This window comes from Chiloscyllium punctatum, chromosome 9, assembly GCF_047496795.1.
Source record: "Chiloscyllium punctatum isolate Juve2018m chromosome 9, sChiPun1.3, whole genome shotgun sequence".
Taxonomy (NCBI): Eukaryota; Metazoa; Chordata; class Chondrichthyes; order Orectolobiformes; family Hemiscylliidae; genus Chiloscyllium; species Chiloscyllium punctatum.
Genome location: NC_092747.1, coordinates 83,540,163 through 83,555,932, shown reverse-complemented (window position 1 = coordinate 83,555,932; position 15,770 = coordinate 83,540,163). Strand labels below are relative to the sequence as shown.

The 15,770-nt window shown below is 39.4% G+C and overlaps 1 protein-coding gene across 1 annotated transcript in view; it reads left to right on the top strand.

Moving 5' to 3' along the window:
* Positions 1-15,770, top strand: part of gpc5a (glypican 5a) — a 995,175-nt gene that overhangs the window by 231,944 nt on the left and 747,461 nt on the right. Inside the window, exon 3 of the mRNA XM_072577903.1 lies at positions 5,182-5,876. Coding sequence (XP_072434004.1) covers positions 5,182-5,876 — 695 coding nt within the window. The remainder of the gene's footprint in view (positions 1-5,181; positions 5,877-15,770) is intronic.

Below are 15,770 nucleotides of genomic sequence, written 5' to 3'. Positions count from 1 at the left end.
ATAAGCCTTTTACCAAGATTGAGGACCAGAGGAGCAAGTGGCAAGCTGGAATCGCTAGTTGCCCGTTCTGACTTTCATGTCAGAACTTGTCAATTTCTAGTTTGTAGAGTGGAAGATTAGGCAACAGCATTTCAATGAGATGAGATTAACTAATAAGACATGCAAATGGAAGCAATCTGGTTTCTTTATAATCACAGGTGAGATTCTCATCTCATGTTTAAACATTTGTTTGACAATTAGAACTTCTCTTATTGGACACTGAGAATCTCATTTTTGCTGATCTGATTCTGTTTTCCAGCAGTCTTGCAGACACCCACGTCCCTCAGTAGGTGGGAAGATACACCCAGAACATTTAAGCCTTGATTAAAAACAACATTTCTTTGTCTTCTTCTGAGCACTAATCAAATTGAAGTTAATTGAGTGCTTACACAGTTCAGTTCCATAATCATCAGCACTACGGGTAACTTATGAGGAAATGACATACAAGCTGTGCATGGCTCACATGGGTACTGCTTTGATGAGGGCAATAATGGTGGGGGGTGTGGAGTGGGCACTAAAGGATTGCACAAGAAAACCAGAGCAAGCTTTTTGTGATCTCAATGTGCAACTAACATTTAAGTTACCAGGTGGTTATCCAGTCTGCAATTTAATCATATATTGTGAACTCCGCATCTCTTTTTTTGCCTTATCCAAACTGTCCTCCAATATCTTTTGGACATTTCTTACACATATCAGAGAGTTGTGGCAGAAACCATAAATCTTCTCCTTGTAAGTTTGCTGAAATCCATGTGTTCCTTTAAATTTGCTGATAGGCCTTAGGATTTCTCACCGAGTCAAACAGTACAACCAGTATTACGTATACTCCATTTCCTCTTTCATTCTCTATCCTCTGTTTGTGACATTCATATCCAGCCCCTCTTATCGACATCCTCTGCTCCAAGTGCTTCTATCCATTCCTCACTCTTTCCATGTTATTTGCCTTACTTCATAACTTTTTCCACCACACCTCTCCCATTTCTACTGATCCTTTCCCCATCATTTCTCAGTCTTTCTCTCCTCATGACATGCTCTTCTCCCATCTTTTCACTTTTTTTTCTCTTTTGACACATCCATAGACACATCTTTTCTCCATTTTTATTTCTCCCCATCGTCTCTGACTCCCATATGTTCCTTTCCACTTCTTCTACATGGTCCATGCTTTATTCTCTCCTGCTTGGCCCTGTCCTCTAATTACACCCACCTGCCTCTGCCTTCTTGTGTCTCCCAACCTCTCCCTTAATCTTCCTTCCATTTCATTACCAGCCCAAACTTTCCCAGTGAAGGATGCCTGCAGTCATTCTGATTCACTGAAGCTCCTTATAAATAAGAATCATTTGTTTGACCATATATCCACATTACTTGATCAGGAAACCCAGAAGTGTGATGCTAATCCCTTGTCGAAGTTGAACAGGCATGAGAAAGCCCCTGATCAAATGAATTAATGTTCCCAACCTCCTGCCATCCCCTCTGTTTTGGTCAGGTCAGTTTTAATAGAATGATATCCATCAGTTTTCATTTGACAGTGTGCTTTTATTGAGGTAGCCATCTTTTCTTCATTGTAATTCAACTCAATATTTCTTAAAGCACATTGAATGGCAAGGTGCAAAATGACTGCAATAAATGTAGCGTGAACAAATGATCTTAACCTCCAACACAGCAATTAAATGTGGTGCTCTTTCAATAATAATGAATTGTACTGAATGCCTTCAACCAAAATACAAATACTTGATAGGTGGTAGCATAAACGTTTGGGTCAAGTTCATTTATATTGAATATGTTACAGCTCTCTGGATATGCTGTCAGGACATACTAATGTTCAGATAATGTGAGAAAATAATGGACTCTGCAATGTCTTTCTTGGTGTTGCTGGAAGTCGGCATCAAATTTCTCCTCCAGTCAACTGCATACCAGCACATTTTCTGCATCAAATGTGATGACAATGACAAATCAAGAGACATTGAGAAATTAGCTTTCTGTTAGATTTTTCTTCAAGGCATTACTGAGAAACTTCGAGTAATTACAATTCTGAAGGCCAGATTTTTCAAGTAAATTACATGTAAGGTGACACTTTTTTTATCGGTACATGTGTAAGATTAAGGAATGTAAGCTAAACCTGACAGTACTAAACTGTTGCTTGAACAAATTGCTGATAATTGCTGCTACATTCCAGCCATTGTATGAAAATGTAAGTGAGTTTACTGTTAATTGTTTGGTTGTGGAAAATTTAGGTTTATATATAAGTAGAGAAAGTTGTATCAAAACTGTACATGTTTTCTTCATGGATTTCAGCTGTAACTACCCTTAACAGGGCCCCAACTTGACTGCAAGTAGTAAATTAAGACATGCATTTAGATATCAAAAGGTCATGTTAGGTTCACTGCTGTATAGTGAACTATAAAACTACAAGGTACTGGAGTACTGCTGAAATGCGTTTGAAGTTGCAGGAATGTTTAAAGCTACTGTTTACAAGAGCAGCCAGTTATTTGAACTTAGGTTATTGCTATTTATAAGAGGGAAAGGATGTTCAACAATCATTGTTGGTAAAATAAAGATGGGCATAGCAGTTTGCACAGAATGTGTCATGAAATATTAATGCTTCTTTTCTGATCTTTGGGTAATTATCAATTATAATTTTATGTTGCAAAATGAAATCTGTACATTCATTCAAAATGCAACATTCAATGGTTAAATTTACTGGACCATACCCATGTCATAAATGGGTGGGGAGAACATAATTAGACATGCATGAAGCATACTTTGGAACTTGCTAATAGAGAAGCTAAAATTCATGAGGGGTCATCAGAATAGGTAGAGAGAAACTGTTCCTATGATTGAAATCCAAGGGGCACAGATTTAAGACATTGGCAGAAGGTTCATTGATGACATGAGGAGAAACGTGAAGCTGATTCCCATCTACTTGTTACCCTCCTTGTTTCACACTATAAAAGTCTGAAATTTGGAAGGTGCATTCAAAGGAGCCTTGGCAAATTGCTTCAGTGCATCTTGTAGCTGATACATACTGCTGCCACTCAGGCAGTGGTGGTGGCAATTGATGTTGAAGGTGATGGGTGGGATGCTGTACCCTGAATGGAGTCAAGCTCTTGAGTGTTGTTGCAGCTTGCATCCAGACAAGTAAGGAGTATTCCATCACACTCCTGGCTTGTGCCTTGCAGGTGGTGGACAGGCTTTGGGAGACAAGAGGTGATTGAATCCTACAACATTGCCAGCATCTAACTTATCCCTATGGCTGCAGCATTTAAATGGCTGGCTAAGTTAATTTCCAGTCAGGAGTTTGTTTTATGAATACACTGGTCTGTCCCATCATTGAAGGTGGGAAGTTTGTAGAATTCCTTTTATGGTGAGTTGTCCATCATCATTCATGACTGTTTTTGGTAGGATTTCTGAGCTGTTGCTTGTGGGATCAATTAACTCTGTCTACAAATTTCTGCTTCTGCTGTTCAGCACACATGTAGCTTTTTTGTTGTAAATTTTCCTAATTTGGCATATTCTGATCTGGCCTACTCGTAGTATGGTTCTAGTTCCAGCTGATGAAGGGTTTTGGCCTGAAATGTTGGCTTTCCTGCTCCTCGGATGCTGTCTGACTTACTGTGCTTTTCCAGCTTCACATCAATTGGCTATGTAAATTCACTGATTAGACTACACTGATTACACTGATTTACTGATATGACTATGGTGTTTTTAACTTCAGAATAATTCCGATCATACTTGTGGCTTTCTTTTTAAAAACAATTTATTTTGTTACTCGCATCTGCATGAGGAAGACATAACAATTAAAAATTTCATTTTCCCACAAGAATAAAAATTCCTGGTGCTTTATTGCTCATGGAACTTTATCCTTTTCCAGGTTCCCTATTGAGTAACACTTACTGTTTGAAAATACAATTAACAGAAATTAACAGTTGACTCTAATCATAAAATGTAGAAGAGCCATGAACACTTGTTGTGTAGCAACGTTTAAATGTGTTTTAAAAACTTGCATGCAAACCTTGATGTTACTGCTGGTGATCTGGCAAATTCGCCAGTCTGGCAAATGCCTGGTCCTGAGACCGCCGGAGTATGGTCGTTCAACCTGTAGGGCTTGAGCACCAAATTTTATTGAGACGCTTCGTGCTGCTCCTCAAATAAAGGTTTTTTTCCCTTGTCTTGACACTAATGATAGAATAATGGATATGCCAGGTTGTGAGGTTACAGATTGTTTTCAGGTTAAATTCTGCTGCTGATTATGACTAACAGCATTTCATTGATGTTCAGTTGCTGGTTCTGTTCTGAATCTATCCCTTCCAGCATGTTGGTCATCTATGTCATGCGATTGAGCATGTCATCCATATGTTTATACAAAAAGAACTATCAGTAAAGCTAATTGGAATTCAGATTCCAGACTGACTGATGACTAGTGTTGACATTTCTGCCCAGTCTGACTAACAAATTTTGTGAAATTATTTGCTTTTGAGAAATGGACCATGCAATTTTTTATGCCCAGCCCGATGGGTAATTACTTTCATCTGGCTGTTAGGATACAACACGATAGAATTGAGTGATTTCAATTTGGATCTTTGTGCATGTGGTGCCTGGAACTCTGCCGGTCCTCAGGATGCTGCAGGGAGATCTCCACGTAACTCCTGTTTCCCACTGTGCTGTTGGCAAAATGCTGAAGGCCCTGTAAAATGGTGTCTAGTTCAACCTTTTTTTAAGTCAGTCAGCTACCTTTCCAAGTTGGCTGTCTGCATGAATCTCTACTTGCTGCTGGCAATGGAACCACAATGGAAAGTCAACCCTATGTGGCTGCTTGCAATTTTATATCAGTTAACATGCTAGTCTTGCACTTGCTGCCATGGCCACCACCTGTCATGCAAAATCTAAATGCTAATGTGCAATGGAGAAGGAAAGCCAAGTTGTATGCTGCTACAAACAAGTTGTTTGTAGTATGATGTTTCATATTTTAGCTTCCACTGAATTTAGAAAAGGTGCTTTCTAATGATTTTGAATCCAACTTCTCAAGTACATCCATGTAGAACACTGCCGCAGAATGTGGGGAAAGGATACAAAATAATCCATTCTGTGTTGTTAGATTGTGAAATTATTGAAGCTGAATGATTTACCTGTTTGTCCTTTTAATTGCAGAGTCTTTTCAGAATATCATTTGGCATGCAGAGAATAACACCAAGATGCTGTTCAGAACGACCTACCGGAATATGGCCTTCCAAGCAGTTGCACCAATTCAAGAACTATTCACTGATGTTGCACTCTTTGTTTTTGGCTCAGAGATGAATGTCGACGAATTTGTTAATAGATTTTTTGATAGTCTCTTTCCATTGGTCTATAATCATCTAATCAATCCTGCCCTCACTGACATCTCCCCAGACTTTGCAGAATGTGTACGGATGGCAAGGAAGGACCTTAATCCATTTGGTAATCTTCCAAAATTAATAATGAGTCAAATGTCAAAATCTCTAATGGCTAGTCATATGTTCCTGCAGGCCTTAAATTTAGGAATTGAAGTTATCAACACAACTGATCACTTACAGTACACTAAAGAATGTAGCAAAGCTCTGCTGAAGATGCTATTCTGCTCCCATTGTTATGGAATGACTAATGGTAAGCCGTGCATGGGCTATTGCCTGAATGTGATGAGAGGATGCCTTGCTGCAATGGCAGAAATTGACCCACACTGGCGGGAATACATCAGGTCACTGGAGGATCTGTCAAATGGAATACAGGAAAGTTATGATATAGAACATGTTTTGCTGAATCTCCATTCATTAGTGAATGATGCGATTATGAATGCTCAAATCAACGGGCCAAAATTGTCAGCAATGGTGAGTTTTTACAATGGATTTTACATTTTCTGTGCAATATTGCTCATTTTTATAGGCTCATGTATAATGTGATATAGCTATTTCCCAAACAATTCTCAGAGCAGCCATTTCTTTGGTTTCAATATACTCTGAAGTTCAGAACAGAGACTGAAAACATTGAAACAAAAGTTTTGTTGTGAAACGTAATTCTTTTGGTTCCAGAGCCTTATCAAATCCAGGATTCCAGATATAGAAGAAAGAAAGAATGATAGAATTGTGTGTACGCTGTCATTTCCTTCCCTTTCTTGAAGTCCTTCTGTCTCAGTTTGAATGTTTCTCTTTCCCAAGCCCTCTCTATTTGTCTTTTTGTAGATCTATTGTGTGTTTTTATTTGTTTTTGCAACCCTCTCAGCAATTTATCCTGTTGCCATCTCTCTAGGTCATGCATAATGAAATATTTTTGAGCTCAGAAATCCCATTCATCAAGATCGTTGGTAGTTAATGTGGGTAACTTTGCTGTTGCATTTGCAGATGCAGTTTGGTGTTTATGTGCAATTATGGGATAATAGTAACAGAACTTTTCTGTGAGTCTGTGAATCCACAATGTGACAGAGTGCAGAAAAAAATGGAAATCTTACTTTACAGCTTGGCTTTCTCACTTTGTATTTATTTAGATTGTATTCCTAATGTCCCAGTAATTGCTCCTAAGTTTAAATTGGGCCTCTTGACTATAATAGATCAGATCACTGAATGCTTTATGGAATAATGTAACTACTTTAAGAGCATGATCGACATTGATGTGTTCTTTTTAATTGTACCTAATTACTGCTTAAAATTTCTGTAAAGCTGTATGAATATATTTTGAGCTATTGAGTTCTTGGGAGTGATGGTGACATAGTGGTAATGGGTAATATCGCTGGACTAGTAATCTAGATTCCACTATGGCAGCTTTAAATGAATTAATAAATCTAGAACTGAAATTGATGTCCTTATTTTCATTCCTGCGTTAGGTGCACAGAGGCAGGAAAAATCCTTACTCCATGATCTTGACCTGTAGAAGTGGCTGTTTGCATTTCAATTCTCAATTGATGGGCAGGCTGAATTGAGATTTGTGCTGGGTAACCCAGGAAGATCAGAGAAGGCTAGTGTTCTTGAGGGTCTTTGAGCAGGAAGCCTGACTGAGAACTCCTGCATGGTCTTCAATACTTAAAAAATCAGATTTAAGCACATAAAATCCCTCCTGCTTTCATCCTTCAACCTCTACATGCTCCCATTCATGCCATCCACGTTTCCTGAAGCCTTGTACAAATTTATGACACCTTATGTCCATCCACCAATCTGACACAACTCCTGGTATTCCCCCTGACATGCCGTGCTCCTCTGCCTATCTCCTATTGCTCTGCTTTTCCATATACCATCCAATGTCAATCAGCCATCACTCGTGTTCCCTCATACTTCCTAACCTGTCAAGCATCACATTGGCCATTTATAGCCAATTAGCAACTCAGAGCTGACTCATACCTAACTACCCACCACTATTTTCCTTCACTCTTCATGTAAACCCACCCGGTATCTGCCATTGACATACCCCAGACACATCCTGACAGAAAATAAAGTTATCAGTCCAGTGATGATCTTATTATTGAAAAAACACACGATCATTGACACAAAAAATGCAATACATGGAAAACTATTTTCACAAATTCCTTAAAGAATATAATGTTTCACTTAATTACCCAATTCCCTATGTAAACCAACATTTCCATTCTATAAAAATTTGGAACTGTCCATTAAAAGCTCAATCGATAGTACTTTTGGGAAACCCACCAAGTAGTACAAACACTATGACAGTTTATAATCAACTAGGAGAAAGTGAGTACTGCAGATGCTGGAGATGGGAGTCAGGAGTGTGGTGCTGGATAAACACAGCAGGTCAGACAGCATCTGAGGAGGTGGAGAATCAACATTTCGGGTATAAACCCTTCATCAGGTATGGGTTTTTGAACTTCCTTGGCTCACAATTCTCATTCCTGATGAAGGTCTTATGCCTGAAATGTCAGTTCTCCTGCTCCTCGGATGCTGCCTGATCTGCTGTGTTTTTCCAGCATCACACTTTCACCGATGATAGTTTACGTCAGTTGGAATACTGAAACATTGGCATTGTTTATTATTTAACTCCACACATTTTTTGGTCAGTACTTTGACAGCTTTGACTGTGCCAGTCGTCAACACAATCATCAGCAATGTTGTTGGAGTTGTTGGCAATGCTATTACATAGCACTTGCTCAGCATTGACCTGCTGGCTGATGTCCAGTTTGGGTTCCACCGGGGCCACTCATCCACCTTACATCAGTACAGCCTTGGTCTCAGCATGGACAAAGGAGCTGAACTTCAGAGGTGAGGTGAGAGTAACTGCCCTTATCATCAAGGCAGCATTTGACTAAGCATGACATTAAGGGGTCAAATCAAAATCAGGATAAATGAGAATCAGGGGAGATCCCTGATCTGGTTGGATGATTACTAAGCACAAAGGAAAGTAATTGTCGTTGTTGGAGGTTAATCATCTCAGACCCAAGGAATCTGAAGAATCGCACTGGGAAATGTCTTAGGTTCAATCATTTTTGGTGCTTTATCAAAGACCCACCTTCATCATAAGGTCAGAGTTGTTGGTTGATCATGACACAATGTTCAAAATAATTCATGCCTTCTTGCATATTAAAGCAGTCCCAAATGCATGAAACCTGGACAGCATTCAGACTTGAGCTGATAAGTAGTGAGTATCGTTTGTGCCATTCAAGTGCTAGACAATGTATTCTACACTTCCAACATCATGGGTATTACTATAATAACATGAACTTCACTGGACCAATTACATAAATACTGTGGATACAAGAGCAAGTCAGAGTCTAGGAATTTTGCAGCAACTAATTTGTGTCCTAACTTCCCAAAGCCTGTCTACCATTGACATGGCCTGATTCAGATGTTTATGTCAGGTGGCACAGTGGATCCCAGCACCAGGGACATAGGTTCAATACCAGCTTCGGTGACTGTGTGGAGTTTGCACATTCTCCCCGTGGGTTTCCTCTGGACGCTTTGGTTTCCTCCCGCAGTCCAAAATGTGCAGATTAGGTGGATTGGTCAAATGAGATTGTAGACTAGCTAGATTAGCTTTGGGAAATATAGGATTATAGGGGAGGGGGTATTGGGTCTGGGTGGGATCCTCTTTGGAGAGTCAGTGTGCACTTATTGGGCTGAATAGCCTGTTTCCACACTGTAGGGATTCTATGAAATACTTTTCATTCCCTGGATGAGTCCAATAATGAGTATTTCAGAAGTTCAACAGCACCATAGAAAGAGGAGCCCATTTGTTTGGCACTCTATCCACCACTTTCAACATTCACAACCTTCACCACTGGCATACAGTGGCAACAGTGTGTACAATATTTGTGATGTGCTGCAGCAACTCACCAAATCTATCACAAGACCTGCTAAGCTCATGACCTCAATCATTTGGACAGACAAGGGCAGCAGATGTATGGAGAAACCATTGTCTGCAAGTTCCTTTCCAAACCGCACACCACCCTGACCTGGAACTGTATCACTGCTCCTTTAGTGTTGCTGGGTCAAAATCTCTTCCTAACAGCACTGTGGATATATCTACATCTGAAAGACTGAAGTAGTTCAAGGAGGCAGCTCACCATCTCTTTTTGCAGGTCAGTTATGGATGTGAATAAATATTGGCCTAGTCAATTCAATGGGAAATAAAAATAAGGATGTATGCATTAGTTACACACAAGCATACCTCCTTTTTACAAGCCCAGTTGTGCTTTACCTTTCCTGAATCTGTAATCAGACCAAATCCAAAAAGTACTTTGCATCTTCAAGCAAGTATCGTAGCTACCCAAGCAAATGCACTGAGAACGGACCTGGTCTTAGCTGTCTAATCTGTGCACTCTGGGTTTCATCCTCCATGGACTCCAATATCCCATTTTAGTAGAGACAGCAGAACACTCACATGGCCCACTACCTTTAGGACCTATGTATGTGTGAAGTATAGATTGCTCCCAACCCTGTTCTCCAGGAAAATAAGAGATGCTTGGTTCAAGAACAGGATTGGGATTCCTAATTCTCATTTTTATCATGGCAGATAAGCTCGTCATGGCAGTAATCTGGGCCCCCAGTCTCAATAATGAGTAATGGCCACATTCTTGATTGTCGTAAAAACCTACCTGGTTTACTAATGTGCTGTAGGGAAAGAAAGCTGCGGTCCCTAACCGGTCTAACCTACATGTGACTCCAGAACTGCATTGAGATTGACTCTTTTAATGGGAGCTTTCAGTCTATTTATGAACATAAACTTAATGTAGTAATTTAAATACAGAGGTTCCATCATGCTTCTGGTGTCCTGTTTTCCAAATGCCTTGGCAGCCACTTAAATGTGGCTTTTATTGTGGGACAAATTGAATGTGTATGTACATGTAATTTAATAGACTGTGGTTTGTGTGTTGCTTCTTTCTTCACTGGAGAACATTCCCTAAATTCATCTCAATGGAGGTTTTGACTAGATGATTCACCTTTTATAAATGGCAAAGATCTGGCCTTAATTATCGAAAATGTTTAGAGCAGCATCATTATTGATGAATGAAATCACTTCCTTCCCTCCTGCAATGCTGTATCATTCACAAAGTAAAACTGGAGTCTCAAAATTATTACTGTTGAAATTTATGGCCAGACACCAGTTATATGAGATTTTGCTATACTTTACTAATGCTTAAATGCCAAATAATTAAAAGGAAAGGATTCATTCCAGCATTAACTGGTCAACATTGGAATGTCATGGTGAGTCATCATATTCATGTTCCTTATCATGTTTTGGTTATTTCAATTTCTTTCTCGTTGGATGGAATAGAAATGATATATTTTCAAGTGTTGTACTTTAAAACAAGATACGTTTGCACATTTTTGAAATGCCAATCATTATTTATAGGTACAAGTTCAGTAAAGTGACATCTGAAGGCCATGTCAGTAATTGTACAAGGAAGGCATACATAAATTATTGTTTATGCTAAACAAGAGAGAGTGCAAGCTGGGTATATTGCAGCATTAGTAATGTTAGCCTGAGGACAGATTTTTGAAGGCAGACAACGGGAGGAGAAGCCAGTACATGTTGCAGAAAACTAGGGTCTTCAGAATTTATTTGGGATCATTAAAAATTCTGGAGTTTTGCATTCGAGTCTGTGGTGAAACTCAGAATCAGCTTGGATAGCACTGAAAAAAATCGATCCTGGAGATAAAAAAGGAGTGGATGAGGATTTTGATGGGGAATGGTGGGCATAAATTTTTAAAAAAAGCTGATGTTTTGTGATAGAATACAGGATGAACTGGATGTGAGGTGTGAAGCCTATGTTAGCAACGTTTAAGGCACCAGGATTATCAGATTCATGATAAGAAAACAGCTAGGTATGGATGATGGACTTAGATAAAATATGTCTTGTTAAGCACAAAAGTGCATTTCAACAATGACTGCATTTCAAGAGTACTTCTTTATAGCTGTAACATGATTTGTTACATCCAGTTCAAATGTTATATCAATTTAGTTATTATATCCTTTCTCAAACTGGACAGGATGGTTATGATTTTGTAAACTGAAAATGAAAGAAGTGGTAATTTATCCATGATGCTATGGCCAGACACCCAATTAAACTTAACAGCATCAATTGTGAAATTGAAAGAGCTGATGGAGAAGTTGAGTATAAATGTTGAACCTCACTTTGTGTATTAATTAACAGAAGTAAGAATAAGAGTGGGATCTTTTGGGAATACCAGATGTGACAACAGGAATCTGAGAGGAGACACTATTGCGAATATGCTTAGTCCATTTGGATAAGTACTCAAAGGATGGTGAACCCTTGGAGTTCTGTACTTCAAAGAGCTGTAGATACTCCATCATTGAACATGTTCAAGATGGCCCTTAATAGGTTTCCAGATACTAATGACATCAGGAGCTATGCGTAGGATAGCACAAGAAAGTGACATTGAAATGGATGATCAGACTTTTTCTTTATTTCATTCACAGAACAGTCTTGATGGGCTGAATGGCTGGTTCATATGGTATTGAATAACAGAAGAAGGGGGTAAAAAAGGAAAATGTTGCAGTCAGTTATTTTGAAAACAACAACACAACTTGTATTTATACAGAGCTGTATGGGTAAAATATCCCTGTTTTTCTGCAGGGTTACCCAGCAAAAGATGACACAAAATCACATCAGGACATATTGGGTCAGATGATCAAAAAAGTAGTCAAAGTAGTAGGTTCTAAGTTATGGGCTGAAAATGTGTTGCTGGAAAAGTGCAGCAAGTCAGGCAGCATCCAAGGAGCAGGAAAATTGACGTTTCGGGCATCAGCCCTTCTTCAGGAATGAGGAAAGTGTGTCCAGCAGGCTAAGCTAAAAGGTAGGGAGGAGGGACTTGGGGGAGGGGCATTGGAAATGCGATAGGTGGAAGAATGTCAAGGTGAGGGTGATAGGCCTGAGTGGGGTGGGGGCGGAGAGGTCAGGAAGAAGATTGCAGGTTAGAAAGGCGGTGCTGAGTTCGAGGGATTTGACTGAGACAAGGTGGGGGGAGGAGAAATTAGGAAACTGGAGAAATCTGAGTTCATCCCTTGTGATTGGAGGGTTCCTAGGCAGAAGATGAGGCGCTCTTCCTCCAACCGTCGTGTTGCTATGGTCTGGCGGTGGAGGAGTCCAAGGACCTGCATGTCATTCGTAGAGTGGGAGGGGGAGTTGAAGTATTGAGCCACGGGGTGGTTGGGTTTGTTTGTCCAGGTGTCCCAGAGGTGTTCTCTGAAACGTTCCGCACGTAGGCGGCCTGTCTCCCCAATATAGAGGAGGCCTACTTGCAGAACGTTTCAGTGAATTCCTCTATATTGGGGAGACAGGCCGCCTACTTGTGGAACATTTCAGAGAATTCCTCCCTACCTTTTATCTTAGCCTGCTGGACACACTTTCCTCATTCCTGAAGAAGGGCTCATGCCCGAAACGTTGATTCTCCTGCTCCTTGGATGCTGCCTGACCTGCTGCGCTTTTCCAGCAACACATTTTCAGCTCTGATCTCCAGCATCTACAGTCCTCACTTTCTCCTCGGTTCTAAGTTATGATCAATACAGGGGGAAAGCAGGGTAAAGAGGCAGCGAGAGAGATATAGGTCATCAATTCCAGAGATAAGGCCCTAGGCAACCATATATGTATATATATATATAGTCACCAATGTTGCAGCAACTAAAATTGGGGATACTCAAGAGGCCAAAAGTAGCTGAGTGCAGATATCTTGAAAAGTTGTGGGGATGAGGAAATAACAGAGATAAGGAAGGTAGGAATGTGAAAACAAGAATAAGAATTTTAAAATTAAAAACGTTCCTGACTTGAGCCTTATAAAAGACAGTGAACACAGGAGTGATGGGATCCAATCCACATTAAGATGTGGGAGGAAAAATGTTGAAGATCTTTAGTTTGCAAAGGATAAAATGTTGGGAGCATTTTGTAATATTTAAGTCTTTGTTAACAAAACAGTGAATGGAGAAATGGGAATTTTCAACAGCAGATGAGCTGGGGCAGGGAAGTTTTATAGAATATTACACAAGTGGAAGTAAGCATTCTTTATGGTGGTACAGAAATGTGGTGAGATGTGATAAAAGTTTTGACCAGATGGATTTAGTTTTAGACAATTGCCAGTCTGGCAACCAGTGAATTGAATTTGAATGGAGATCAAAGTCAACAGCTTTGTTTCTCACTGCTAAGTGTAAATCATTTCTGCTCTTTTAGTGCTGGATGACAGATGAGCAGTCTGATAGTTTAGCCACAATGGAAGATTTGATAAAAGTAATGGTGGTTAGAGCTGTGCAGATCATATGCATTCATGTGAAAACTAACACTGTGCTTTCAGGTGATGTCACTGAGGGAATACAAATGATAAGAAAGCAAATAAGAACGATGAGGCAGCCAGTTGTAAATTCTAAGGGGGTACTAAAGATAACAGCATAGGAGCAGGAAGATAAGATTAGCAAGGGGCACAATGTTATGATTAGATAGATATGAATAGAACAGGTGAGAGCAGTTCTGCCCAGCTAGACAACGTGGAGAGACATTTGAGGAGAATGTTGTGATCAGCAATGTCAACGTCTGGAGCCATCTCAAGAAGATGGACAGGGATAGTTTACCTTTGACACGTACATTATGTTCAGTTATTTTCAAGCTGTTTTACTAGAGACTCATTACATTTATGTAATGTATTTGCAAATACTGATTCAGTTTCTTAAAACATCTGTGTGACTGAATAGTTGCATTATTTCTCATTATTTGCTAAATCTTTAAATCTGCAGATTTCAGGATGTTCCTTGGGTGCTCTGTACACCATATAAATATGCTGAAGTATTGTAAAATCTTGACCAATTAATCTGAGGTTTACACATAACCCTTCCCATAATCACTTCTCCAGCTTAAAAGGCTGTTTGTAACTAATGAGTACTAAGGAACTAACCCACTGTGCTCATTCCATTTATGCAAATTATTTCAGAATCTCTGGAACTTTGAAAGTGCTCTCACCTCAGTGGATGTGGGTAAGCTTTTCAATTAATTTTTCATTCATGAAGAGCTAACCTCAGGCTAACACTGGAGTTATTTAGTTATTGTGATTTCATGTACTGTTTCATCACTTCTCTACCATTCATGTATTAGGGTAAAAACCAACTGTCAAGCCTACATTCCATGATGTGGTACAAACAGACAAGTACTGAACAGAATCCATATCATCACCCAAATGTTGTAAGGAAATAAATAAAAATTAAAGGTCATACAGATAAAAAGAAAAATGGGAAATCCTGTATTATGAGCAATCGCCAGAAATGCTTGTAACCAGTGAATCCTCTGGCCAGTTTGTTCACAATGAAACAGAACATGGAGAAGTCCCCTTGCAACATGTCTGCAGAAGAATTTGAAGTTGGAGGGAGAGGACCTTTTTTTATTATGATTCATGAGAAACCCATAATGTAAGTAGAAACAAGAATGAGATTCTGGATAGACATTTGAGAAGCTAGGATCTAAATTAATATGCAGAAAGTCAAGGACAGTCATTTAGGGTTTTCCCCTTGAGACATGGACAAAATTGGCGTAAGGACAGACAGATCAGAGAGTTTAATGCATAACTCAAAGATTGAATTGGGAGGGAGTGGTTTTGATTGATTAGCATTGGCATTAATATGATGGAAAGTAAAAACTGTTTGATTTGGACATAGCTAGGATCAGTATCCCAGTAAAACTTCTGTTGATAGGACTCTCTGTTTCCCTGTTAGGTTGAAACTGTGTGTCTGTTCATTTGGATATTGTGAAAATAAACGTTTATACCTTCATTTTGGAGTCAAACTTACAGGAAAGCATGTTTACATTTTTTTAAAACCACAGTATTCAAAAGGATTAAAACCTTCTTAAAACCTTTCACAATTTCTCACAAGCACATCTCATTGGGGTCTGGTAGAGATGAGAAAAGTAAGACCTTATACCTCTCTCTAATTCTTGGGCCTGGTGTCATCTTTGAAGTGGGTGGAAAGATAATAGGTTCATTGTTTATATTCTTCCGAATTTCTCTAGATCAGAAAACCTACATTGTAACATTTCTGTTCAAGAAAGGAAGCTGACAGGAAGCAGGAGACCATAGGCCGGTTGGGAACATAGAAACACAGGAATAGGAGATATAACAGAACCAAGAACTAGGAGCAGGAGTAGACCATCTGGCCCTTTGAGGCTGCTCTGCCATTCAATAAGATCATGGCTGATCTTTTTGTGGACTCAGTTCCACTTACCCACGCTCTCACCATATCCCTTAATTTCTTTATTGTTCAAATACTGTCTATGTTAGCTTTAA